The sequence below is a fragment of the Cydia strobilella genome, chromosome 21 (assembly GCF_947568885.1).
Source record: "Cydia strobilella chromosome 21, ilCydStro3.1, whole genome shotgun sequence".
Taxonomy (NCBI): domain Eukaryota; kingdom Metazoa; phylum Arthropoda; class Insecta; order Lepidoptera; family Tortricidae; genus Cydia; species Cydia strobilella.
The window spans coordinates 2,473,528-2,501,383 of NC_086061.1; the positions used below are offsets into that span (position 1 = coordinate 2,473,528).

At 38.4% G+C, this 27,856-nt stretch overlaps 3 protein-coding genes across 3 annotated transcripts; 2 read left to right on the forward strand and 1 right to left on the reverse strand.

Annotated features, from left to right (window-relative positions):
* Window positions 1-64: 64 nt before the first annotated feature.
* LOC134750874 (coiled-coil-helix-coiled-coil-helix domain-containing protein 7) lies at window positions 65-1,539 on the forward strand. The gene is made up of 3 exons (XM_063686113.1): window positions 65-247; window positions 319-417; window positions 639-1,539. The coding sequence occupies exons 1-3, from the start codon at window positions 197-199 to the stop codon at window positions 750-752; spliced, it is 264 nt and encodes an 87-aa protein (XP_063542183.1). The 5' UTR covers window positions 65-196; the 3' UTR covers window positions 753-1,539.
* Window positions 1,540-2,013: 474 nt separating this feature from the next.
* Window positions 2,014-19,449, reverse strand: LOC134751157 (ethanolaminephosphotransferase 1-like). Its single transcript, XM_063686523.1, has 9 exons — window positions 19,227-19,449; window positions 18,284-18,352; window positions 15,797-16,010; window positions 15,322-15,475; window positions 14,520-14,628; window positions 9,905-10,062; window positions 8,960-9,137; window positions 8,084-8,260; window positions 2,014-7,452 (listed from the first exon to the last, which is right to left on the reverse strand). The coding sequence occupies exons 1-9, from the start codon at window positions 19,281-19,283 to the stop codon at window positions 7,390-7,392; spliced, it is 1,179 nt and encodes a 392-aa protein (XP_063542593.1). The 5' UTR covers window positions 19,284-19,449; the 3' UTR covers window positions 2,014-7,389.
* Window positions 19,450-21,971: 2,522 nt separating this feature from the next.
* LOC134750825 (caspase-1-like) lies at window positions 21,972-26,701 on the forward strand. The gene is made up of 5 exons (XM_063686056.1): window positions 21,972-22,634; window positions 23,584-23,756; window positions 24,508-24,662; window positions 25,516-25,887; window positions 26,512-26,701. Exons 1-5 carry the CDS (start codon window positions 22,085-22,087, stop codon window positions 26,696-26,698), a joined length of 1,437 nt encoding a protein of 478 aa, XP_063542126.1. The 5' UTR covers window positions 21,972-22,084; the 3' UTR covers window positions 26,699-26,701.
* Window positions 26,702-27,856: the final 1,155 nt, after the last annotated feature.

Sequence of the window (27,856 nt, forward strand, 5' to 3'; positions counted from 1 at the left end):
AGCTGTCACTCTCACTGTCCTATTTGACATGTGACATTTGACTTAATTTGACGTTTCGGTTTCGCTAATTTCGCTCTGAATTCTGACCATCTGAAGAAGAGGCCGAGGCTGATGCGATTGTTTTTCTGAAACGAATGAATTATTTACGTACTTTTGAGTACAAGTATAACACAGACGTTAATTGTATACATAAACCATGACGAAACTGAATAATCCAAATGCTGCACGAATCAATCCCTGCTTAAAAGTTTGTTTATTTAGTACCTTGTTGAATTAGTACCTCAAAACGAATATAAAATTATGTAATTTCATTTTCAGGAGCAAGAACAATCTTACGAGTGTCTGAATAAAAATGGCTATGACCATAAAAAGTGCGAAGCGTATTTTGATAACTACAATACTTGTAAAAAGTTCTGGGTATGTATTTAAAATTTCTGATTGCCAGGCTTTCATGTACTGTCTATCAATTTATATACAGACTTCCCTAAACCATAGCAATTCTACTCTTCTTCCCGTTACTAATTCTACCCAGTCTGTGTTTGCCATCACACTTCAAGCAGGCATCTTCCATTCCTTATACAGTGACTTTTTTGGTCAATCTTACTTTTTATTTGATGAAGATTTATACTATTTTCCAGGGAAAGGTTTACAGCGACAGGAAAGCCAGAGGCATTCATCCCTACCTGCCTGATGTTGAAGAGAGGGAGAAAATCAAGTCAGATTATATAAAAAATGTGAAGGACTCATTGTGATTATTGTCAAATTTTTTTATAGATTTTTGTTCTTGAATGCCATAGTTACGCATAATACATTTGAGGGCTGAAATCCAATATTAAAATATCAGCCAGAATGGTAGACCTAAATGGTTGTGGCTATTATGTTATCATAAGACTGGCTGTACCAGTCACAAATTTTGCAGCATGCTGTTGCGTACACACTGCAGCAACTGCAGCTTTGCACTGTAACTGCAGCTTTTGTTGTTACCAATGGATGTCAAGCTCCTAACTGGAATTTCAAGAATATTTTATATCATGATTGATGGTCATTATCTTACCTTTCTGATACATTTAACTAATTTAGACACTTTGAACATTTCAGATGCTTTGAAGGTAAAACCTCTTTGAAGGCAAAAGTCTATCTAAACTGGAATTTATTTTACAATTTATGTAACCTAATAAAGACTAGCTGTGTAATAATGTACTATTAATCTATATAGCAATTGTATATATTAGTTTTATTTTTTACATAATCTTTCTGCACAATGGCCTCATTCTGTACATTGTTACACTGTTGGATTTAAGTGACCCTCGGTGATCGGCATGGACGGTGCCACACTTGTGGGTTTTCGAGTAAAAATATTATTCAAAAACTTAAAATAACACTATAAAATTACTTTTTCAAACAAGATCGCTGCATTTGAGTCATGTCCATATTAAGATTTTTGTTCAGAATCCCGCGGTGTGGCGCCGTCTGTGCTGATCACTGGTGATCATGTTTATTTAGTAGTAACATTATTTTGATAGGATATGTGGTTAAAATTCTTAGTAAAGAAATTCTAATTATTTATATACTTATTTTTCTGAAACTCAACTATAACCTTTATTTACTAGGTTGGTTGTTTACATTACTAGGTATGGCTAGGTACAAAAAGATACAACAAGACAACTCAGAATCCGGTCAAGAACCTTATCGTTCACAGACAAGAGGATAAACTTTCTTGTCTGTGCATAATACTTCATATTTATCCGATAAAGTATTAAAAATAAATTGATGGAGCATAAGCAAAGTGCAAGTTGTTTCTCACGAGACAAGTATGATGGTGTCGCTCAATTTTGAGTGTATAGGTTCATGGACAAGAGGTTAATATTTTGATGAACACCTAAAGTAAAGTAATTATTGTGTAAAGTTAGAAACTTTAGACAATAATCAGAGCCAATGCACATTAAGTCTTAAGTGAAAGAGGTATAAATACCACTGAAATAAATAAAACAAACATTGAGTTAACATGATTTATTGATTGTGACATTACATCGACCGCTGCATGTGGGTGAGCCGTATAGTTGTGCCGTTCTCCGTTTTGAATGGGGAATGTTCCCCTGTTGCCTATAGTAAACAGAGAATGTTCTCGAGAACGGCACAACTATAGTGAGCCCTGAGGCGGTGAAGTGAGGCTCGTGCAAAGGCACCAGCCTACTTTAGAGTAGGCTACTTTATAGTTAGCTATCACAACGACGAAGGCATATCGGGAAGAACCTGTTTCATACTCGACCGGACTATTACAACTTTCCGTATAGTGGCAATGGGGTTGGCTGGTCCAAGTATTTTACAGATGGCGCCAGCATAGGTTTTACATGTAAGTCTTACAAATAGTGACAAAATCTCGTTTTTTATTGAAATTTTATGGCCTGGATGCTCTTTAAGCCAAATCTCTTATAACAAAACTAGAGACAGGTAAAACCTATGCCGGCGCCATCTATTAAAACCTTTGACAGTTGCCAACCCCATTGGCTGCGTGTACAGTGGCGCTGCCTGGCGGCCATAGCTACATTCGTTATTTGAGTTTGCAAATATTGTGGAAATTTGATCAAATTGAGTTCACAAAAGTCCCTATTTTTGCTAACTCGAGCGCAGCACACTCTTCAGACATAGCCTAAACCCTACGTTATTTCGACAAGTTAGTGCTTTTTAACATAAATGTATTTACCTTGTTAGTGGCCGAAATAATTAGTTTTAAACTTAAAAGAAGTCAGCGATCACAACTGAACTTAATGGTCACTTTCATCAAGGCTTTAAAAGTGATAAAACTTCGATAAAAGTGACCATGTAAGGTTATCTGTACAGCTACATTTCTCTACATTGGTGATTACTGATTAATACATTTTATTTATCCTACTGAGTTAACGCTAGGGTCAAACTTTTAACAAGTTTTCGTTGGTTTTACGCAAAAGCTGTCACTCGGACGCCACGTCAACGAAGTGTCAAAACTGAAATTGAACTTTATGCACATGCACGTAGGTCTATGTTGCTCTGTGGTCTGTGACGGATTAATCTGTCTTTAGCGTTGGACTTGCGGTGCCGATATATCCGTCATTGGCGTCCAAAAGGTTAAGCAGGGTAATTACGTACGTAGTTGAACGTCGGTCATCGAGGATCATAACGCGAATGTCAATGTTGTAAACGCCCTGTTTCAACATAACGAAGACCTGTCAAAAGTGTGATTTAGAATAACATTACGTGACAAAAATATCATTCACTCGTGAGGCACTTGATATTAATACTAGCGATTCGATACATACTAGTATGAAACTAGAGTTCAGAAACCATACATACATTATTATATTCTACGATATAGCGATAGATATTTATGTAGTATGTAATTTGACAGATGTAGTGAAATCACAGAAGTCTTAAACTACATTAGAGAGATTTAAAATACTGTAGATACCCTTGACAAAATTATAACCGCGATATCTAGTTAAAAGGCTATCTAAGAACGATTGTAGGTATTTTTTAACGAACGCTCCACTTCACTCGGTTTATCCGTTTGGGAGCTACGATGCAACACAGACACACATGTTAACTTATAACACTATTTTTTTGCGTCGGTGGTAAAACGATATCATTTATACTAAATTATTTCTTATCAAGCAGATACGTCTGCTAGCGATACTACAAATGTTCATATTGAAGAAAACATTCGATATCATACAGTTATTCACTACATCTTTCATTTTGTCAGGCATGTGACTTCACCAAGTTACAACATTTTAATTTTCACTGTGTTGCATTGCCTTTAACTCAGTCAAACTATTTACACAAACATATCACAAACTAAATCACGAAAGAGTATTATAAAATCAAGATACAATGCTAATAGTCAAGAATAAAAGATCATTCACAATGGGGTTGGCGGATCGAAGTATTAAGCAGATGGCGCCAGCATAGTTTGCCCGTTCAATCACTAGAATTGAGTCAAATTTCGTTTTTTTGGAATTTTATGGCCTGGATGCCAGCCCTTTAAGCCAAATCTCATAGAAAAATGGGCGAGCTATGATGGCGCCATCTATACAAACCTTTGACAGTTGCCAACACCATTGTAGTTAATATAAATCATTACATCCCAAAAATGCAGACAAACAAAAAAATGTACTTTCATCTCATAAAATTGGACATGAAATACCTATAGTGAATACAATATTGAGTGCCTTTTAAAGTATTAAACAAAATGAAACTATTTAAATACGAAATGCGATAATTTAAAGTAAATTATTAATACACTATGAATAGTATAATTGATTCAGTTAAGTATATAGCTATTTATGTTTTTATACAAATATTGAAAGTGTTTTCCATATTTGGATAATTATCACATTTGTATTAAACCCTCTGCCTAAATAACTTTCATAGTATACTTTTCATAGGCCAGTGTTGAACTTAGATTATAACTTATACGTTATAAAAACACAGTTGCACTAACAACGATTGGTAAATAAATAAGAATACTAAGAAATACTTACAAGTGTTTAAACACAAAATACAAATACGGTTAGTACACTTAGTACAAATGAGGTACCAAAGAAATACAAGTAACAAAATACTAGGTACGGAGCAATTCATAACACAAGTAGAATAAAGCACATCCTGAAATTAACATTCCTTACTAATCGACGACGATGACTAAAGAAGGGACGCTTGTCACGTAGAATTTCGTAAATTGACCCGCCTGTTCCTATCTCTATCCTTGTGCTAAGCGTCCGTTCTGTAGATGTAAGCATAAACATATATTGGAGGGGTGTTCATTTAAGATTTGTGTTACTGTGTCAAATCTAAAATTACACTGAATCTATGCCGTATCTTTTTGGTCTCAAAAGCCTGTATATCTTTTAAATTAGGCCTTATAAATATGGCCACTGAATTAATAGTCGTTACTCATCATCATTAACTTAAGTTATTCTCTTGTCGGTGGAGTATCTTCCAGCTTTCCCTATCCCACGCCAGCTCTTTGACTTTTTGATACGACACGGCCCCTACTTTTTCTTTCACTTGATCTAAAAAGCTGCGTCTGGGTTTTCCTCTACCCCGCTTCCTTCCTATCCGCCCCTCCAGGATAGTTTTAAAGAAGTAGTCGTGTCGTATTAAGTGTCCAATCATTTTCCCGCGCCTATTTGCAATAGTGTTCAGAATAGCTCTTCTTTCACTCACTCTTCTTAGCACCTCCTCATTCGTTATCCTGTCTCTCCAACTAATGCCTTCCATTTCGTTACTATACATTTCTATTACCAAAGGACTACGTATGAATAGCTCCCAAACTTAACAATAATGACTTGAAGCTGGCTTAAAATAAAGGTTAATACACTGTTAGATCTTTAACATAATACTAAATGTTACAATTGGGTATATGAATACAATATTGAAATACGTACTACTTATAATTATAAGAATAATTCTGTTTTAGTACAGTCAAGTTCATCAACCTATTTGATAATATGCAGATCTCAACTGTACAATAAACATTAGTTAGATTAAATAATTTAATGTTAAATAAAAGATAATGTATAATAAGATTAATGTAAAACACAAGCTATAAAAAGCGATATAAAATAAAAATAGACAATGCGTGTTACAAACACTAAGAAAATATATGCACAAGAAGAAAATTTTGTTAAAATATATGATGATAAAAGTAACTAAACGGATGGTGTGTTGAAAATAATCTAAACACAACTTTATTTTTAACAGAATAAGGCCCACTTGCATTCCACTAACCCGGGGTTAAGCGGTTAAACCGTTAACCCAGTGTCAAATTGTACTGGTAACCATGGTAACTTCAGGTTTAACCGGTTAACCGCGGGTTAGGGGATGAAGCAAGTGGCCCTAAGAGTGTGTTTAGAGAAATTTGAGCACCTAGCCTGCTTAGCCACTTTTGACTGCATGAAATACCAAATTAGGGTAAGATAAGAAAACAGTACATAATATATGATATGAATAAAGTACATTTCAGCGTATTATAAGCAGTCCATGTACTGTTTAAATTGATTTTTGAAGAGCACTGTGCATAATCTTCACGTAACAAAACATCAGGGAGAACAACATATGCATAATTAACAACATAATACAAATACTCCAACTAGTACCTATACTACAGTGATTGTAGCTCAAACGTCAAAATAAAATAAATAAATAAATAAAAAACCTATCTAAGAATCATCGTAGGTGTATCACTTAACCTTTTTCCAGCCATAATATGATTAATCGACCACTTACGCGCTAATAGAATTTCAACTTTAGCATTCCGATTTAAGGTTCAACTTCAATTGCACTTTCGAAAAATGTGTCTTTTCAAATGAGTCATCAAAGTTTGATTGGAATATATTTGATTTTTTTGGGTAAACCTTGTAGATTGGTGCGGCCTGGAAAACGGTACTCATATCGGTAATGGTTGAAATATACTAGATCCTGACGTCATCATTTTTTACCAATATAGTGAAAACTAACACGTAAGCTACTATCACCTCGTCACTATCTCTTTATGTGGCTTGTCATATAAAAATGCACCCTAAACTAACGACATAAGGTACATTTTGATATGAAAGCACATAACCCCATTCGCCTTTACATCTGTGAAGCCAGTGTTTAATTTGTGATAAATATGGTTGCTGGTTAAACATCTGATCCTAAAGTAAGGACGCTACCACGATGAATGATATTGCCCGCGATCAATGCCACCGTGCGCGTACGATATTAATGCCCGTGCGATAAAATAGGAAATGGCGGGTCAATGTGCAGGTTGATTCTCGAAAGCTGGCACGAATGGAATGAACGAAACTTTCATTGTATGAGTACAGTCAACGGCAAAAATATCAATCCAGACAAATTGCTCAAAAATATGTGAACACGACTTTATTGTCTAAGGTGTAAGAGCGTACACATATTTTTGAAACTTTGGGAATGTATACATATTTATGCCTTTGACTGTACCTGTATCGGTACCTCACATTTTTTTTAATTCCCCACCGTTGTATGGTTTATGGTGGGCTACAAATCAACTCGACCAATCATATTGTCGCATTGCGTATGTTCTGTCCCTCACGGGCGTACGCGGTAGGCCACTTCTATAGGATCCTACCTTCTATGTCTGTAACACACATAGATATTTTCATTCATTCATTCATTCCATTCGTGCCTGCTCTTGTGAATTGACCTGTACGAAATTCTCCGTGCCCAGCGTCCTTACTTTAATTGACAAGGTCGATTCAGAACAGAGTTAACTAAAGGCGGACTAACATTAAAATGTCTCTAGTACTGAACAGTTGGAGCAGAGTGTTCAAGTGTTGTAATGGATATGTATGTTGTGTGATGTTGTTACTAACACGCATTGTCGTCTAAGAGTCAATCGGCTCGCTTCTTTATGTGGAAGCAGTTTATTCGGAAGTGCGCACACATCTGCTGAACCTGAGAACAGAAAAAGATTATTAGAAATATTTGACAATTAAAATTCGACGACAAAATTAAAATAGGGCCTCTAATGAGTTGAAATCTATCTAAGAACCATTTCGGCCGACCACACTTTCGATCAAATACGCACTCAAATCGGTTTCTTACAGATACACACACTAAACTTATCTTTTAAGTTAATGGCAGTCCCCTTTTTGAGCTATCTCTAATATATTCTAGTTTTTCCGTATTGCCATAGTATAGTTGGATTAACCTTTTCGACGCCGTGTCAAACACTAAAGCTGTCACTCAGACGCCACTTCACCGAAGTGTCAAAACTGAAATTGAACTTTATGCACATGCACGTAGGTCTATGTTGCTCTGTGGTCTTTGACGGATTAATCCGTCTTTGGCGTAGGACCTGCGGTGCCGATATATCAGTCATTGGCGTCCAAAAGCACCCTCGAGTCTCAGCACTTTGAAATGTCAACACCAAGCCAAGGGATTAAACACCCTATGCATAATGCATATAGGGTGTCGCGTTCAGGATGGATCAAACGAAAGTCGATAGAGGAACTCAAGACGGTTTGACTCGTATGCATGGTCAGCAAAAAATCAGAGAAATCACAATAATAATTGAATTACGCACCACACAGGCCCCATAATGTATGTGCGCCAACACAGCCAGCACAGTGACGCCGTAGAACGCAGTCAGCTCGTGCTGCGGTAACGCGAGTCCCACTGCGGCGCACAGCACCAGTGGATACAGAAGCCAGTTGATCGCGTCGCAGCGCTGGTTGGACATCTGACTGACTATTAGGCGACACTGTAATATACGAGAGGTTTTTAGAATAGATACATGTAAGTTAAATAAATACATAAAAATGATATTTATTTAGGTATAAACTCATTACATTAAAATAATAATAATTATAATTTGTACCAAAGATAGATATAACTCCGTAATAGATGGATACAGTCTAAGGAAAAAATGTGCCTCGAAAATCAAGATAATTTGATTTTCGTTCAGAGGGCGCTACTAGTTTTGGCCTACAGTCGTATAGATGGCGTTGACGGTTTCGTTTGTTATTTAACAATTTTAACGCATATCAGTGAAAGAACATGGGTCAAAATCATAAAAATAATTAATGCAAATAAAAAAAATCATTTATCTATATTTAAATACATTCTATCGTATTTTTATAAACCTTCATTTTTAGTTTTAAAGTGTGCCGAAAGATGGCAGTGAATTTACTGGGGTTACAAAATTTACTATGACAGTACCGCTCTAGTATAAGTTACTCTATGTTTGTACATGCTATCTATATTAAATTTAACTATTCTAAACTAAACTAAGATTAAATACCTAAGCTATAACACTAATTAAATAGTTGCAGCGGAAGCCTTGCTCATGCAGTACTAAATAAGAAAGTAACGGTAAGTTACTGCTAAATAAGTAAAATTAAAATTTTGGAACAAGCTTTTATCGCTGACTACTTTTCTTTCCACAGGCACTTGTACTTACAGCGACATTGCTGAACAGTGTTCCGATGAGCAGGAACAGCATCCTGGGGTCGTGGTCCGGCAGTCGCTGTGAGTAGTGCACCCACACGCTGCACACTGTGAATACTGTCAGTAGGGACCACAGTGGCCGGAGGGCCTCTGTGAATGAGCGCATCTTGCCCGTGCGGAGCTTGTATGATCTGAAATAACAAGTAATTATTTATTTAACTATCTAAAAATCGATAGGCGCAAATATTCAAATCTATTCAGCAGTTAAAATATAAAGAATATGACACAGACAGATACGTTAAGCGCTGGTTGCTTAGCGGCAGCGGCATGGCTTGCCGCTTTCGAGCGGGAGGTCTTTTGTTCAAACCCAAACTTCCACCAATAAATTGCTCGGAAGTCGGAACTTGTATTCGGATCATCCTCCAAGCGTTGTCCCGGCATTTGGGCACAGAAGGAAAACGGACATAGGAACTAATTAGGGTTACCCAAAACCGTACCCAAAGGGTAAAAACGGGACCCTATTACTAAGACTCCGCTGTCCGTCTGTCTGTCACCAGGCTGTATCTCATGAACCGTGATAGCTAGATAGTCGAAATTTTCACAGCTGATGTATTTCTGTTGCCGCTATAACAACAAATACTAAAAACAAAATAAAATAAATATTTAAGTGGGTCTCCCATACAACGAACGTAATTTTTTTGCCGTTTTTTGCGTAATGGTACGGAACCTTTCGTGCGCGAGTACGACTGGCACTTGGCCGGTTTTTTTTATGAAAGTGACAGCCTTCTGACTCGGAGGGGAACTAAGCCTAATCCTTTCCTTTACCGAAAAGCGATAAGTGAAGCGAGGAGTAGTGTTCAGTTAGAACCTTAGATGGCACTCGCTTTTCAAGCCTTAAGATTAGTTAGAATGCCTAATCCTTGAGGATACAACCGGAAAGACGACCAGGGAAACTTACTGATACGTGTTGTAGACCGCCACGGGCAGGTTGGTGAACACGCCGGTGGCATAGACCAGCCACTCGAAGCCATCAGCGAGTGTGTACCCGCCCACTAGGTACCGCTTGTACCACGCTGTCCCCGCGTGTCCGGTCCACAGGAAGAATATTGTTGACGCCTGAAACAGACAAGTTATATATATAAAAGTTACTGTGTGGTTAAAATGTGGATTTATAACCGTCCACGGTAAATAACCTGCCAAGTTATACATGAATTACGAATATAGGGATCTTGCGCGTTGGTCTCCTACTTTGTCACCTAATTTGAAAACTTCAACTTGACTTTAGCAGGTGCTCCCCCCTAAAGTTCACGTGGTCTCTTGTGCGTTGTAAGGTCTAGCTATGTTATAAATGAGCTATACACGTGCGCCCGTGAGGGACAGAACATACGCAATGCGACAAAGTTAAAAACACGTTTTAACATTCCTGACAACATACCAAAAACAGCCTACGTAATTTGGTCGGCTTATTTGTTACATACATACATACATATAATCACGCCTATTTCCCGGAGGGGTAGGCAGAGACCACGGATTTCCACTTGCTACGATCCTGACATACCTCTTTCGCTTCCTTCACTTTCATAACATTCCTCATACACGCTCGCCGGTTTAGGGTGCTCTTGACCTGGCCTTTCTTCAGGATTTCCCCGATCTGATCAGAGAAAGTCCGCCGAGGTCTGCCCCTTCCAACTCCCGTTTCTACCTCTCCTTTATATACTCTCTTTGTTAGCCTCCTTTCACTCATTCTTTCCAAGTGTCCAAACCATCTCAACATACCTTTCTCAATTTTTGTCACTACATCTTCGCTCAGTCCACACTTTTCCCTTATCACACTGTTCCTAATTCTATCTTGTAATCTCACCCCACATACACTTCTCAACGCTCTCATTTCCACTGCATTGACTTGGCTTTGATGCCTCTTCTGCCATACCCAACTTTCGCTACCATACATAAGTGTAGGCACCAGCACCCCTCTATGCACAGCCAACCGTGCCTTTTGCGACACCTTCTGGCTGCTCATAAAAGCGTTAAGTGCCCCATTCACGCGATTTCCAGCACTCACTCTCCTTTCAATATCTTTATCATGCTTACCGTCCCTAGTGAATAATGTTCCCAGATACACAAACTCTTTCACTTGTTCTACTCTTTCTTGACCAATCAAAATTTCACAGTTTGTCATATATTCCTCCTTTTCAAATACCATAACTTTCGTCTTACTTACATTTATTTTCATTCCTTTCCTTTCAAAAGATCCATGCATTCTAGTTACCATCTCCTGCAACTCTTCACCCGATGACGCTAGCAATACCAGGTCATCAGCGTAAAGAAGACATTTGACGGGTAACCCACTCATTCTCAGCCCACACTCATCATTTCTCAAATCATGCAAACTACTGTCCATGAACAGATTAAACAGCCACGGTGACGCTACACATCCCTGCCTAACACCCTTTTCGATGCTAAACCACTCAGTGTACGACCCGTTTACTCTCACACAAGCACTGGAATCCTCATAGAGCGATTTCAGTGCCTGAATGAGACGGCCGCTCAATCCATACACCGACAGTACCGACCAAAGTTCATTCCTCACCACTCTGTCATAAGCCTTTTCCAAATCCACGAAAGCGCAATAGACCTTCTGACCTTTGGCCAAATACTTTTCGGCTATGCATCGCAAGGAAAAGACTTGATCCGTACATCCCATACCCTTTCGGAATCCCGCTTGTGCATCCCATACTTTTTCATCGGTTTCTTTCACTACTCTCTCAATCAATATCTTTGCATACAATTTGCCGACGACGCTGAGTAAGCTAATGCCTCTGTAGTTTTTGCAATCCAGTTGTGATCCCTTTCCTTTGTAAAGAGGTACAATGACGGCCTTGCACCAGTCCCTGGGCACTTGACCGGTTCTGAAGCACATATTGAAAAGGCGGTACAACTGACTTGCTACAATGCCTTGTCCAGCTTTCAGCATCTCGACAGAAACTCTATCATACCCTGCAGCCTTCCCTGATTTCATTCCTTTCAACGCTTTCACAATTTCATCCATGCTAATACTATCTTCGTTCTCCGACACGTTTTCAATGCTTTCATTCAACTCCAAAATTGACGTGCTTGCCTTCTCTTTATCAAACAAACTTTCAAAATACTCTTTCCATCTTTCTAAGATGCATTCTTCCTCATTCACTAATCTTCCATTCTTGTCTTTTATTGACTTTAGCTCAGAATTCTGGGTGTTACCCCTGGCTAAACGAACGGACTTCCAGAAAAACTTTATATTTGTTTGGAAATCTTGAGAGAGCCTTTCTTCCATTTTATCTTTCTGTTCGTCTTTCTTTCTGTCTACTAATTCCTTTACTAACACTTTCATTCTTCTATAATCCTTTTTCGCTTCACTGACTTCGTCAAATGAAGCCGTGTGATTTCTTTGGTTAGCTCTTGTGGCTAACCAATCCAACCACAACTTTTTCTTCTTACACACTGCTTCTTGCACTTCTTTATCCCACCAAACATTCTTCTCCTTTTTTCCTTTGTGCCTCTTCCTTACTCCACATACTTCACTTGCCACACTTACTACTTTATTTTTAAAACTATTCCACAATTGTTCAGTCTCACTAATCTCATCCATACCATTGAATTCGGTTTTTAATCTACTCCTATACTCATCATTTACTCCATCTTCTTGCAAATTCTCCACTTTTATTCTTTTTAAATCGGCAGTAACTGTACGGGGTCGTTGTCTCCATCCTTTAAACAAGCCACTTAATCGGCACATTACCAGGAAATGGTCAGAATGGATACCCGACCCTCGATACACCCTGGAGTCGATAACATTTTTCCTAATTCTTTCATCAACTATCACAAAGTCAATCATACTTTTCCTAACATTCTCCGCCTCTCGAGTGTATAAGTGTATTCTTTTGTGGTCAAACATCGTGTTTGTTACACAAAGGTTCCACTCTTGGCAAATTTCTAACACGCTTCTCCCATTATCATTCACTCTCTCGTCACCGTACATTCCAAGAACCTTTTCAAATCCGTCCCTTTTTATTCCTACCCAGCCATTGAAGTCACCTAACAAAACTAATCTTTCATTACTCTTACATACTTTCAAAACCTCTCTTAGTTCATCCCAAAATATCTGCCTTTCATCCCGAACGCGCTGTGAGATACTCGCACCCCGGTCTACTGGAGCGTAAACTCCTACCAAAAATATGCGCATCATTCCCACTTTCAGTCTAATCCACATCAGTCTGGAATTCACACATTCAAATTCTCTCACACACAGCCATTCTTGCGGAAAGTACAACACCAACTCCCTGACAGGCGCGATCCGAACTAGGTACCCCAGACCAATACGCCGTGTAGCTTCCATGCAAGGTGGTATCGCATCCTTTCCGTTTCGTCTCATTAACACACAGAATATCAATTTTTCTTTCATCCATCATCTGCAAAACCTCATTTAATTTCTCTTCCATTCCTCCTCCAACATTCAGCGTAGCAAAGCGGCTCTCCGTGAGCCGCTTGTCGCCCCCGCGAGAAACGAGACGTGACGGGTGGCGTACCACGTCGCCGCCATTCGGATGATTATTATTATTTTGAATCTCCATTGCGTTCCCACGAGTAAAAGGGATTTAAATGTCCACAACAGCAGAGCCCTGTACTGAAGCAAGGCGGTTCACCACTGTGTCCTGTGACCGCCAACACAGACACCCTCCGTTCAACGCCAGTACTACCCTCTGGCTATGCATCCCTCGGCACGGGTCGGCTAACACCTTGGATTTGGGGGTTTTATATTGGAGTTTTCCTTCTCCTAGACGGGTTGCAGCACAAAATGCTAACGAGGCCCATCTCCCCGGGTTATATTTTGGAGTTTTCCTTCTCCTAGACGGGTTACAGCACAATGCTAACGAGGCCCATCTCCCCGGGTTATATTTTGGAGTTTTCCTTCTCCTAGACGGGTTGCAGCACAATGCTAACGAGGCCCATCTCCCCGGGTTATATTTTGGAGTTTTCCTTCTCCTAGACGGGTTGCAGCACAATGCTAACGAGGCCCATCTCCCCGTTATTTCCTCCCTCCCCGGCTTATTTGTTGCCCACCATAAACCATACAAAATAATAAATAATGTGAGACTGTGACAAAGACAAACAATAAAATTGTCTGCTACTCCTACTTAAAGTTCCATAAGTGCATCTCGTTCGGTCAACTCAAAAATCTTTTTAATTTAAGATTAGTAGTTGTTTGTAAAAATGCATGCTTTTTAGGGTTCCGTAACCAAAGAGTAAAGGGTTCGAGACCCTATTACTAAGACTCCGCTGTCTGTCTTTCTGTCAGCAGGCTGTATCTCATGAACCGTGATAGATAGATAGATGATGTATTTCTGTTGCCGCTATAACAACAAATACTAAAAAGTACGGAACCCTCGGTGGGCGAGTCCGACTCGCACTTGGCCGGTTTTTTCATTAAATATATATTATTGTACCTGTATGGCACTAATAATTAGAGGGCCCCTGTGTGGGGTTTCCGTACAATATAATCCGTTTTTTGATGCCATAAAATGAAATGTACTCACCCACATGCTGAAATCATATCCCCACGGCAGGAACAGCACGCCCGTGTTGTATTTCTCCCAGTGGCTGAGATAGAAGTTGAGGAGGATGTTCCACATTATGTGGTACATTCTGGAACAGGTGATTTTATGTTATACGTCGAAAATAATACAGATACAATTTGGTGCTGACCTCTACTAAGTGTGGTGTGGCCATACATTTGCTGCTAAAATAAGCTATGTCAGCCATCTGAGAGCTCACGAACGTCGCTCTCTCTAACCAGGCCAGGACCGGATAGTGATGACAAATTTTTTCGCATTTTTTAACGTATTTTCATGCAACGGTTTTTACGCAGTAGTTAAGGAGTGACTAAGGGGCTTAAGCCCCCAACACTAAAAGCATCTGAATTTGTACATAGGTTTAAAGACTCTCCTAAACCAAAATCCGGCAGAGCTATGGTAGTTCGTGAGGTCTACAGCACACCGACAGCCACTAGTTTTAAGAATAAGGGGTGGAAGTTTACCTGATAGGTTTCACAGAGTAGTCCATACAGCTGAGGATGGAGTAGAGGCAGGTCGAACAGCTCCCCCAGCGGGCCCGAGGTCTGTGTGCGGGCTTGCTTTGCTTGTCAATACCATCCAATAAGGAAATTTACCTGATAGGCTCGACGGAGTAGTCCATATAGCCGAAGATGGAGTAGAGGCAGGCCGGGATGAATAATACCGAGTACGAGTCCAGCCCGTGGTCGAATGGCTCCCCCAGCGGGCCCGAGGTCTGTGTGCGGGCTTGCTTTGCTTGTCGATACCATCCAATAAGGAAATTTACCTGATAGGCTTGACGGAGTAGTCCATACAGCCGAAGATGGAGTAGAGGCAGGCCGGGATGAAGAATACCGAGTAAGAGTCCAGCCCGTGGTCGAACAGCTCCCCCAGCGGGCCTGAGGTCTGCGTGCGGCGAGCCTGCTTGCCGTCGATACCATCTGGAATTCAATGGGCTTTTATACAACAAAAAGGTACTTATAGTCGGTTGTCAATAAGGCGCTATTTTCACAAAGCTTCGATTTGAAATCAACCTTATCGACAACAGACAATGTTAGAATGCCATTGTTAGTACAGAGGTAAGTGAACGAGCTCAGATATAGCGTTAACTATACTATGCACTTTTAAAATATGTTTCATATATGACTGTATGTGTTCTAAATAAATAAAATAAAATTATGAGTGAAAATCGTGTTAGTTCAAATCAATATATTGTTCCATGAATATTTATGGTGTCAATAAAATTCAAAATATTAACTCACCTAACGTGTAAGCAAGGAATAGAAACACTGCTAAGAAGTACCACAGTGACTGCGGTATGACCTCAGGCCGCTCGCCCAACTCCACTATGGTCTCGTTCCTGGTGCTGGCGGCCGTGTATGAGTAGTCGTACCACGAGAGAAGAACGAAATCGAACACGGTGAGAAGGAACCCGAGGAATGTGAGCAGGTTCGGGGCCACCCAGCGGGGTACTAACTGGAAATAAAGGGAATTAAATTAGACGTTTAGAACAGACTACGCCAAAACTAATTTTAAGAGTCTGTGTTCCACCGTAACGTCAAACTACTAAGCTGATTTTGATGTATACTGGATGGATTCGTCTTTATGGTTGGGAGCTTTATCAGACAAGGCTAATGGCTTTTTTATAATACCATTAATACCTACCTACCCATGTGTAACAAATTTGAGAAGGAAATAGGCTACAGACGAATCTATATGAATACTTGTGAATGTTCTTAAACTTTAATAGTACAATCAGCATAAAACGTAGTGGATGAAACGTGCCAAAAGTATCTGCCACCCTGAAATACTTTTATAGATAACTCTACAATTTGGGATCAAAAGTAGTCTGATATAGTTTAATTATCCTCATACCTCTTAGACATATCTCTTTTTGTCAAGCTTCTAATGATAGTGCTTTTTGTACCGAGACTAACTGAAATAGCAAGACACATTCGTAAGTTTCCGTGAAAATACGATGGAAAATGATTATGCACTACATCGCCAACGTATGTCAGTGCCATGTTTGATTATAATTATGTCACTCTAAAGTATTCTGACCTAAAGGTATTCGCACACGAACCTTGAATATCAACTTATTCATTATATTTATTTATGTACATACGATACATACAAGCGTAGGTATTCTTACAAATATGTGACGCGCATCGGACCATACTGATAATGATATCACACGATATAGATCTCGACCCAGACTATGAATAACATAGAAAATGAATGATTTATGATGTATGAGTCATCCTGCAAACATATTTAAATAGATAGCATAAATACATATACATATACGAATATAGGTATATACAATCTATTCTTATCTTCAACATTGGATGAAGAGAAAAGGTGCCCATTAGATAATTATTACTAAGCCTCTATTGTCTGTCTGTCTACAACCTGTCATGAACCATAATAGCTAAGCAGTTGATATTTTCACATTCTTATCTTAATATAACTAACTAACTAACTCCGCTGGCTCAGCGACCCGAAGTGAGTCTTGGCCTCCGATACGAGTTGGCGCCAACACACCCTGTTTTGTGCGATCTTCTCCCAGTTTTCTGCTTGCAGGGCGCGTAGATCTTTCTCGACTTGGTCTCTCCAGCGGTACTTAGGACGACCTGCTGGGCGTCGACCTATGTGGCGTCCAACGTAGGCCCTTTTTGCTGCCCTATCGCCTGTCATTCTCTCAAGATGCCCAAGCCAGCGGAGTCTTGCTGACTTGGTTTCGCCGATGATGTTTGGTTCAGAGACCAGGTTTTCTATCTCCTAATATAATATAATATAAATATGAATATGCAGAATTTGTTTAGATGTTTGCTGTTCAACAACGGAATTGGATATAATTTGGCATTCTGGCAGTTTAAGTTATATATTAATACCTTTTGTACTATAATCATCATCATCATCATAACTTAAGAGCTTTGCTCTTGTCGGTGGAGTAATTGCCAATCCTTTCTTTCTTCCTTTTTTGTACTGGAACGTATACCCTAAATTTATGAAATGGGGTGACGGGGTAGTTGGAGGGGCGGTGGAGGGCAAACAAAGTTGTAGGCAAAGGTTAGAAAAGTTAACTCTTTTTTAGGGTTTTTTGAGTATTGTGTGAATTATGGAACCACTTTTTTTGTATGGCTCAAAACACACACACATTAGCCAGTGAATTTTAATTTCTATTTGCGAAAATAATAGCACAATTTTCCTTCATGGATATAGCATATAAGTGAAATAAAACAATGTGCAAACAGGAAAACAATGATTGAAATTCCCAAAGCTAAGTACACAAATGTATGCATGAGGGCAGAAAAACAACAAATTATTGATAAAATTATACCTATAGTGGATACTGCTCTAATGCAGTATTTTACAAAATGATTAATATTAGATGTATATATATTTATGCCCTTGACTGTCATCTAGTATAAACTGTGATAGGCACAGTGCCGGGATGGGAATTTATACAAACTCAGTGATACTTTACTATGGTTTATGATGAAATTACTTTACACTAGTCACATATACTGTTAACCTACGTGCTATGGAGAGGAAATCCCTCATCGGATGGAGTTGTGTCTTATCCGTTTATTAATCTATAATTCGCTTAATATCTACTACATGGTCTACATGCTTGTACGTGTAGATATGTACGTTTGCATATCACAAACAGAGAACTCACCTACCAGGTTCTGGCAGTAAATGTGTTAAGGTGGAATATTACAGTTACTACAATAAGTTCTTACCTCGACCACTTTGTTCCAAAACGGGTGCATAACATAGACACTGAGGGGGCTCGTGTCTATCGCCATATACTGCAAAACATCCAATGATTTGTTACATATAATATTATACAATACTCACAATACTTAGGCTTAATAATTTGGATTGTTTTTTTTTCCTATCTGGCTTTTACTCCCTGCAATTTTGCACAGGGTGAATTTGCCAATGTCAGTTTTTGACTTTCACATGTGAGGAGAATGTTCGGTAATCTCGGCAGGATTGTTGAAGTATTATTAACTGACTGTCACAAATATTTGAAAGTCATCACTATTTCAAACTGTCTAGGCCCAAAGTAAATAAAAACAATTTGAGCCCTACACAAAAAAATCAGTAGCCAATATGATATAGTAAATAAGTTTTTGGCAAAAATTTCATTTTTGGTACAAGCTTTTATCGCTGACTGTACTTTGCTTTCCACAGGTAACTAATACTCACCGAGACATTTCTAAAATCCCGTGTAAAAAGAGACATCAGTTAGATAAACTGAAACTAGAGATGTATTCTCTAATGTTTACCATAATCTCTAAAAGTAATTATAATGCTGATTAAATTAGAACCTATTTCACTCCGTGTGGTAATGAATTTTTAATAAGCTATGGAGTTAATTGTGTATTGCAGTCATAATCAATCATTATGATAAAAATAAAATTAATTGCATTGGATATGAAATAACAATTTTGTATGAGTTATCAATAACAAGATCATCCTGAACAGTTATCGGTAAAACAAGTTTTAACTAATTAATTACCACTTTTAATGTACGGCGTCATGTCATGCGATGCGCGTAACTAGTTATTTTAAGGTTATGTGAGTAATCAATATTTAGAGACGCATAAATCAGACACTAGCGATCGCTATGGAAAATTAGAAGTATAAATATTCCGCATAACACAATGAAATTCTTACCTTATAATTATCGAAACCCTCCAAGTGGTCTTTACTCAAATACTTGTAATTGAACATTTTCACGACTTTACTTCACTTATCCATTAAAAGAAAATACTAATTTATAAGCGGTGGAGCTTAATTCAATTTATATAAAGTATTCACGTCATAGTTTAGGTTTTAGTTGTAAATATATTGATATAACACTAAGTTTCAAATTAATCGACCGTGCGCATTTCGCACAGTACACACAAAACTGACATATGACACCCACGATACTCCGTTTTCATTTTGCTAGAACTAGATTATTAGAATATTATTTTGACCAATCATAAAGAAAGTTTACCAACTTAACTTCCAGTTGACCAATAGAATTACAGAAATGACAGAGCTTTCGCGCTGCGTGACTTTTAGGTAATTGGAAACAGAGTGACTTCCTGTTTATATAAAGCATCTATTCACGAGATATTTCCATCATGGTATTGTTGAACTATAGTTTGTCAAAGGACTGTCTCATTTCAAACATACACAGAATCATACTATCTTTGTCTCACACTAGTACTAGCACCCAAAAGAAAAGGATTTAGTTTTTTTGTTTTTTATTTACTGACAATTTGGTTTGACCAACTATACCCATGTATATTATAATAAATTATGTAGGTTTAGATGAGACTCATATTTCCAATATTTCAAAGATAATGGCGAACAATCGTTGATCCAAGTGTTAAATATTGCTATAGCAACACTAAGGTTCTGTGATATTTTGAAATTTTGGCGGGGACTTACCTGGTTTGTGTAAAGACTTCACAGATCTAACAACAAATCGCATGCGATTTAAAATAGGTAGGGACATTGCCGACTAAGTAATATCGATCAAATGTCGCATTGTATCTAAAATCGTGTACGATATGTTGCAAAGTAAGTCCCCTTAAGAACGTCAGAACGCTGCTGAGTCGATATTATTAGCCTTTTCTATGAATTTAGCTTGGCACGCTTCCGCGTGTCTAGATCTCATGAACAGTGGAGCTACCGCGAAAACCGAAATTTGCAAATTGCGGGGATCTTTCTCTTTTACTCCAATGAAGGTGCAATTAGAGTGACAGAGAAAAGTGCCCGCAATTGGTCAAAAATAAGAAGGCTAAGTCTCAGCTTGAACCCTTCGTAGACTTGAGGTAGCAATCCCATTCCATCTTGTAGTAACATCATAGTGGTAATTCCGCGCCAGACTACGCGGCTTCGCGCCGCGATTCGCGCACGTGTCCCCTCCACACTGTACGCTGTACAAAGTAAACACTGATTTAAACTCACGATTTTTACTCATTATTATTTACTAAAACGGGACTTTACGGACGGACAGGACGGCGCGGTTTGTTTATACGATAAACACACACCTATTTTACATCAGTGGGCCTACCGTGAACCACATTTGACGTGTTGCCTCTCTGTCGCACTTGTAAATTCGTACGTAAGTGTGACAGGAGGCAACACGTCGAACGTGGTTCGCGGTGGGCCCAGGTAATGTAATGACTAATGACACTACAGCGGTAAGCGCATTGTCATTTTTAGGGTTGCGTACCCAAAGGGACCCTATTACTAAGACTCCGCTGTCTGTCTGTCTGTCTGTCCGTCTGTCACCAGGCTGTATCTCATGAACCGTGATAGCTTAGACAGTTGCAATTTTCACACATGATTATTTCTGTTGCCGCTATAACAACAAATACTAAAAACAGAATAAAATAAATATTTAAGAGGGGCTCCCATACAACAAACGTGATTTTTTTGCCGTTTTTTTGCGTAATGGTACGGAACCCTTCGTGCGTGAGCCCGACTCGCACTTGGCCGGTTTTTTCTACATTCAGATAAAGATAAAGATAAAAGACATTTATTCGTGACGATCACATCACAAGTACGAACATGTACATACAGACAACAACAGCAAGAAAAGAAGAGATCATCAAGTGTGCATCACGAAATGGACCCAACTCAGCATAATGCTAGCTATAAAGCCAGCGCTGGTCTTCCGTAAGGCCCATTCGGTGATGCCACGACAGATAACACACAAAGATACATATTAAAACATTACAAAGATACACACAAAGAATATTATATACAAACATATTAACCAAACCAAAAAGAAATACATGAAGAGCACAAACAAAAATAAAAAAACAAGTATACAAGACATTCCGTTGACGCATGCGTTGAAGCTTCGTTTATCGCATAAATCAACCGCGCGCTTTAATCGTGTAAAAATTACCACCACCACGTGGACAACGCCGTCCTCGAAACGTCGGAGGTAAACTTAAAACTTAATTTTACGCGATTAAGTCCAGTTTTAGTAAATAATAACAAAGTAAACAATGGTAAAAATACCTACTGGCAAAAACTTGCTGCCTCTTTACTCAAAAACGTACGTTCTGGAAGTAAAGATTAGAATTTAGATGAATCAACTAAATATCTTATGTCTAAATTTATCTGCATACACGCTACTTGCACTTCCAGACTTCCATTTATGGAATAAATGACGCCATCGGTGTCACGTTCTATCGCTTATCTTAGCGAATTTACCTAATCAAGTATTTCAGCGAATCCGTAAGTGCGTATTATCTATATCGATAAGCATACTAACATTTAATAAAACGTGTACCTGTCAATTTTAGTGCAATATAGATCCTTTCTATAAGGAATAGAGTTCTACAGTATTGTCATAAGATTCTAGGGCGACATAAATTGAACAGTATTCTTTACACGGTTTGGTTTAAATTGCAATGACAAATGCTGTGAAATATCCAGGATAAGATAAACACGCTTATTTAAACGCATTGTGAAATCGGTTGCTGTAATGTAAACAGGTGTAACAAGTGTAAATAACTTTGAAAATGTCCAATTCATCCGAAAGTGATAGTAATGTTCATCACAGTGACAGTGAAGATGTTAGAACCAACAGAATAAGAAGAAATAAGTATAGGCCTAACTTCAGATTAATTCAACAACCGAACAAAGAAACAAAAGATGATCAGTGGCACATTCAAATTATTGATTCAAGTGAAAACGGAAATGACGTTACAGTGCAAGATGGGATGATGAAAGCACCACCTACTATAACGACGCCGGAAGCTGAAAACGTACCTTTATCTAAAGAGAAACCAGAAGAGGAAGATAAAGTGATAGAAAACGAATATTTAAGCCCTGAAGAGTTGATCTACAACACCCGAGCATTACCTAAACACAGCCCGACATATGAATTAGAAAAATTTGAAAAGAATGCCATGATGATCTTTAACCAGGAGAGCATTGACGGGTATAGGAAAAGATTAGGGACAGAGAAAGATGTGGAGGCTTTAGAGACTACGTTCAAGAAATTCGGATTTGAAGTGACAGAAAGGAAAGATCTAACTAAAGCAGATCTATTTAGCGAACTTGAAACATGTAGGTATTTTAAAATATTAAGTTTTTTTTTATTGAAATCACAAACTTTATTTACATACAAGATATACATATACAGTGGTACTACGTAAACGAAATTAATAAAGTAACTAGCTTAAATCTAAAATAGGCCCTTGAAGCATTGTACCAAGGATGCTGGCGGCATTCCTCCGCTGTATCGCAATGCTGCTATGCTATCGTCTATTTTAAAATTTAAATAAGTATTTAACTTCTTACATGGCTATAATTTGGTCATCTGGTCGACATTTTGCCAATAATTATTGTAATCACACAGTACACCTTTATAGATTTCTACCCCTGAGAGTGCAAAATAAAGTTTGAATTTCAACAAATTTACTAGCTACTTAGTCCCGGTGTGCAGGTACCATCAAACGAATGGGGAAGGCAACTGTTGATTTGAGTCTACAACGTCTTTTTAGGGTTCCGTAGTCAACTAGGAACCCTTATAGTTTCGCAATGTCCGTCTGTCTGTCTGTTCGTCCGAGGACTGCAAGTTGGCATGGATATAAATATAAATGAAACATGTTATGTGATGCTTAACAATGTTTAGAATAATGGAAAGTGGGTCTAATTTAGGCTGTAAGATTTTATTACACGCAGACAACGGGACAGGTGAAACAAAATAAAAGCCTGTGAATATATACCATTATCGAGAGCGCCACCTGCATATTTTTGACTTAATGATATTACTTTCATTGTCGTGAGATTTCCCATAAATCATTGAAATAAACTGACTAAATAATGTTCTCATTGGGAAATCCCCCGTATGACCTAATTCGGTAACTAGTATTTTGTTGGTGGCATCTGATATCCGATAAGTTATCAGTGGGGGTAAAGACATCTACACTTTTCTGCAAACGTTAATCAATTCCATTATATTCACTGGGCATTGGAGGCCTTTTGGATACGTTTTTTTATTTTATCATTTCAGTCAGCAACACAGACTTCACCGACTACGGTTGCATCGCGGTGGCGATCCTGACGCACGGCTCGAAGAACGGGCTACTGCGAGCTCGCGACGCGCCCTACTGCGAAATGGAACTGCTCAACCTCTTTATGGACAAGCCCATGCTCGTATCCAAACCGATCCTCTTCATCATCCAGGTCAGTCATCAGATCCTAAATTATTATTAAGCAGAAACGGTCGCTGTCTCGCCCGATACAGTGAATTTTCCACTTTTAATTTATTTCTAAGCTTCATGTCAGATCCTGACGAGAAACGGGCCCAAGGCATGCGACGTGCCTTGCGAGATGGAGCTGCTCAATCTCTTCATGGACAAACCGATGCTTGTCTCCAAGCCGATCATCTTCATTATCCAGGTTGGTCATGTCAGATTCTGAAGAGGAACGGGTTAAGGGCAAGCGACGCGCCCTACTGCGAGATGAAACTGCTCAACTACTTCATGGACAAGCCCATGCTCATGTCCAAGCCGATCCTGTTCATCATTCAGGTTGGTCATGTCAGATCCTGATGAGAAACGGGCTTCAGCGGGGGCGCTATTGTATTTAATTTCAGATTTTCAATGACTTTAACTCTTCACTAGTATCACATTCACAGTCTGATAAATAACAAAATTGACCGGCCTATACTTAATCCTATACGCTATTTCTAGGTTTATTCTTGATTTATTATGTTACTCTTGATGAATTCTGACATTTTGCTGTCGTTTTGTCCTACGCTAAGTTGGCACCGACCACCGACCTGGCGGATTAAATATGTATGTATGGTAGAGCCATATAAAAATAAAGTTTGGTCAGACGTTATATATTTACCCATTGATACATTTGAAGAATTTGATGATTTTAAATGTAGAAGGTATATATAGCAAAGATTCTTAACTAAGTTTTTGTCCAGGCGTGCCGCGGCACGAAGCAGACGGCGGGCGTGACGGTCCATAGGGCCGGTCGCGTGCGTCGCGACCTGGACGAGGAGCTGGAGCCGTACACGCTGCCCGTGGAGTCCGACATGCTCATACTGCACAGCTCTTACGTCGGCAAACCTTCACATAGGTGAGCATAGGTTAAGTTTTGGTAAATGGATTAATGGTGGAAGCTTACTCGTCCTTAGAAATAAGGAGGTGATGTAAACACTCGTCGCAGCCAAAATAAACATTTTTTAGCCTAACGTATGCGCGCTAGACTTTTGGCACACTAGATCCCAGAAATTTACAATAGAAATAGAATCGTTCATTTGCGCACCATGGTACATTAATACAGTTGTTACTGTAAAATTTGTGGAAGACATGGCGCCCTATTAACTATTTTTAATAGCCAGCCAAATTTTTCGCAATTTCCGGGTTGGTCTGCCCTGGGGCCCTATTCGAGATGCACAACTGTCAGTTTCGGCTTCAACATCAGTTCAACAGTGGAATGAATCATTTGTTCATCAACTGTGGAAAGTATCATTTGGTTGTACACCAAAACTCATTCATTGAAAAAATTATGCAACAAAAATCAACTTTGTTTTCTTACTACTATACGGTTTAAAATGGCTCTGAACTCTGCGTGGTTCGGTTTGGTTTCGTTGTCACCTAACTGTGGATTGCTAATGTCAAATTTACCTATTTGACAACACACGATTTCTTCCATTCAACTGAAGTTCAACACGAAACGTCACTTAACGCATGTCGAATACCGCTCCAGGTAACCCCTGCTTTTCAAGTGAAAGTTGTCTAGAATAGAATTACCTATTTACTACTCACAGAATACAACTAAAGGTTGAAAAAACAATCCATATGATAACCAAAGAGTAAAGTAAATGATACCTATGCATGCCGGCTGCACTAATTCCATACAAGGTGTCCATTAAATAAATAAAATATATAAATAAATAACCTGTCAACATAACTTCCTTCAATTTCAGAAACGAACTCCACGGCTCCTGGTTCATACAATCCCTCTGCAGCAAGATAGACGATATGGCCGACTCCCACGATTTCGAGTCCATTCTGATCGAAGTGAAACGAGAGGTCGCCATAGACCGCCAACATAGCGAATACAACCGGAGAACGCTCGAAATGGTCAAGAACAAACAAATGCCAGTCACAACATCCACGTTAATCAGAAAGTTGTATTTGAAGAAGTTTGGAGAAGATGAAATCTCTTATAGTAAGGTGGAGACTGAGAGACAAGACTCGAGGAATGAGGTGTTGGATTGTGGAACGCCACGGACGTCGTTGTTTGGACGATGCTCATGTTTTCTCGCACATTTTGACTACATAAAGAGTTGTTTAAGGTAATAGTAAGTTTTTGAAGGAAAAATATACAAAAGAAGTTTTAACGCCTATTGAACTTTCCTTTGCACAGTCTTCGTTGTTCTAGTTCTCAACGAGATAATCCTAAGGAGTAAGGAAATCAAGTTATTATGTTAATAGATTCTGTATCTCCATCTATATCGCTCTTAATTATAAGAGGTTATGGGCTCATCAAGATAATCATTGAGCTATTAGTAGTTGATCGCACTCTAGAGGTAATAATTACATAACCTCATGAGTTTAAGGTGTAATTCTACCGCGTTTGGATGTCTTACCTAAATACTGTTTTACCTGTGTGTGTGTGTGTGTGAGATTTGATTAAATCATTATTGTTTACATTCACATCCTACTGAATTTCGAGACTTGTTGATATAACTATTAAAACGTGCTCTTTTGTGCTTGCTTCATACAAAGTTGTTAATGATTATATATCCATAGAAAACTTAATACTACCGAAAATTATAAGTTAACTAATGATTTCAATTGTATTTACAACTTAAAAAACATAAATATAATTATAAACTAACTTATTAAATAAACTAAAACTACAAATAAATTAAAATTAATACTAAAATAAAAATAAATAGTTGTTAATTGTTTTTCAGGCATTATGTAGAAGACAACCCCGACGACACGACGGCACAAGGGTTCCTGAACATAGCCAACACTTTCAAGAGCGACAGAGATTTCGACACCTCCAAAGAAGTTATGTTGCAGACGATATGTAACCATCTAATTACGAATGCTCAGTCATGCACGTTTTATAAATATTTATACTTATACAAATATTGAACGAGTCAACTCGAAAGTTTATACATTTAGTGTATTTGACTGTGATTAGGACTTGGGACGAAAGTTAGTAATTTTGAAGATTGATAATAGGTATCTAGGTACTAAACTACTAAGCATTTTCTATTGTAGTTACAGTAAGCAAGATGCCATAATAAGCGTTGCTTAAGCGTAAGTGCTGCTAAAGTATGAAGTGCTTTCTGGTGTAATTGATTTTGAGCCATTTAAAAAATTAAGCTTTCCGAGTTACCCCAATGTACCTTACTCAACTGTGAAAAGAAGATGTGATGAACTACTGAACTGCCACATTTAGACTTATATCACACGTTGGCACCCGAGAATATGTAACCGCAAACCTCAGAAATCGAAATCGCCTATCATATCTATCTATCTTTGTCATACAATGTAAAACAGGATAGTTGACACCATTTTTATGTCAATTAAAAATATGATTTTTCCCCTCACTAGCTCGGAAAGTTGTCTTTTATCCTTTAAAACAAGCGGGGAAAAACGCATTTTATCCACTAGTGGGGAAAGTAATTTGACCTTGGATAGAGCTTGTTTAAGTAGCTTGACAGATAACAAAACGTAAAACGCTCATAATAATGATTCGTTTGATATTAATTATCATTAAACAAATGGTTTGAGAATCTAATAAAAAATACCAAATTTAGCTTTATTTAATGATTTTATGTCATAAACCTTAAAGTTCCATAAGAAACGTTTGTTTTTTAATAATGATGTTAAATATAATTCTGAACGCACAAGTTGAGTCGATGCAATTTCAAAACGCATCATTGACATTTCATACGTCAGAAATGTCAACATTATCAACAAAATTTTTACCTTAAAACTTCTCACGTAAAAATACAGAATTTCCAGTTTTTTGTTATAATATCGTAAAAAAATGAGTGATTCCAGTGATGAAGATGATCTAACGCCTGTGGATGTTGCACTTTCCTCGCTATAGTGAGGTGAAAAGTTTTGTGTTACACACGGGTGCAAATGTATTTTACTTCTCGTGTGTCGAAACACTTGCTACGCTCAGGATTCTATTTTAGAACCACTCGCTTCGCTCGTGGTTCAACTATAGAATCCTTTCGCTTGCTCGTGTTTCAATTCCACACTCGCGGGTAAAATACAACCCTTGTATAACAAATA

Coding starts and splice junctions, on each gene's coding strand:
- LOC134750874 (XM_063686113.1), top strand. CDS start 197: ATGACGAAACTGAATAATCCAAATGCTGCACGAATCAATCCCTGCTTA. Junction 248..318: donor GAATCAATCCCTGCTTAAAA/GTTTGTTTATTT, acceptor TTTCATTTTCAG/GAGCAAGAACAATCTTACGA. Junction 418..638: donor ATACTTGTAAAAAGTTCTGG/GTATGTATTTAA, acceptor ACTATTTTCCAG/GGAAAGGTTTACAGCGACAG.
- LOC134751157 (XM_063686523.1), bottom strand. CDS start 19,283: ATGTTCAATTACAAGTATTTGAGTAAAGACCACTTGGAGGGTTTCGAT. Junction 18,353..19,226: donor AGGGTTTCGATAATTATAAG/GTAAGAATTTCA, acceptor GATGTTTTGCAG/TATATGGCGATAGACACGAG. Junction 15,476..15,796: donor ATTCCTTGCTTACACGTTAG/GTGAGTTAATAT, acceptor ATTGAATTCCAG/ATGGTATCGACGGCAAGCAG.
- LOC134750825 (XM_063686056.1), top strand. CDS start 22,085: ATGTCCAATTCATCCGAAAGTGATAGTAATGTTCATCACAGTGACAGT. Junction 22,635..23,583: donor ATTTAGCGAACTTGAAACAT/GTAGGTATTTTA, acceptor TTATCATTTCAG/TCAGCAACACAGACTTCACC. Junction 25,888..26,511: donor TACATAAAGAGTTGTTTAAG/GTAATAGTAAGT, acceptor ATTGTTTTTCAG/GCATTATGTAGAAGACAACC.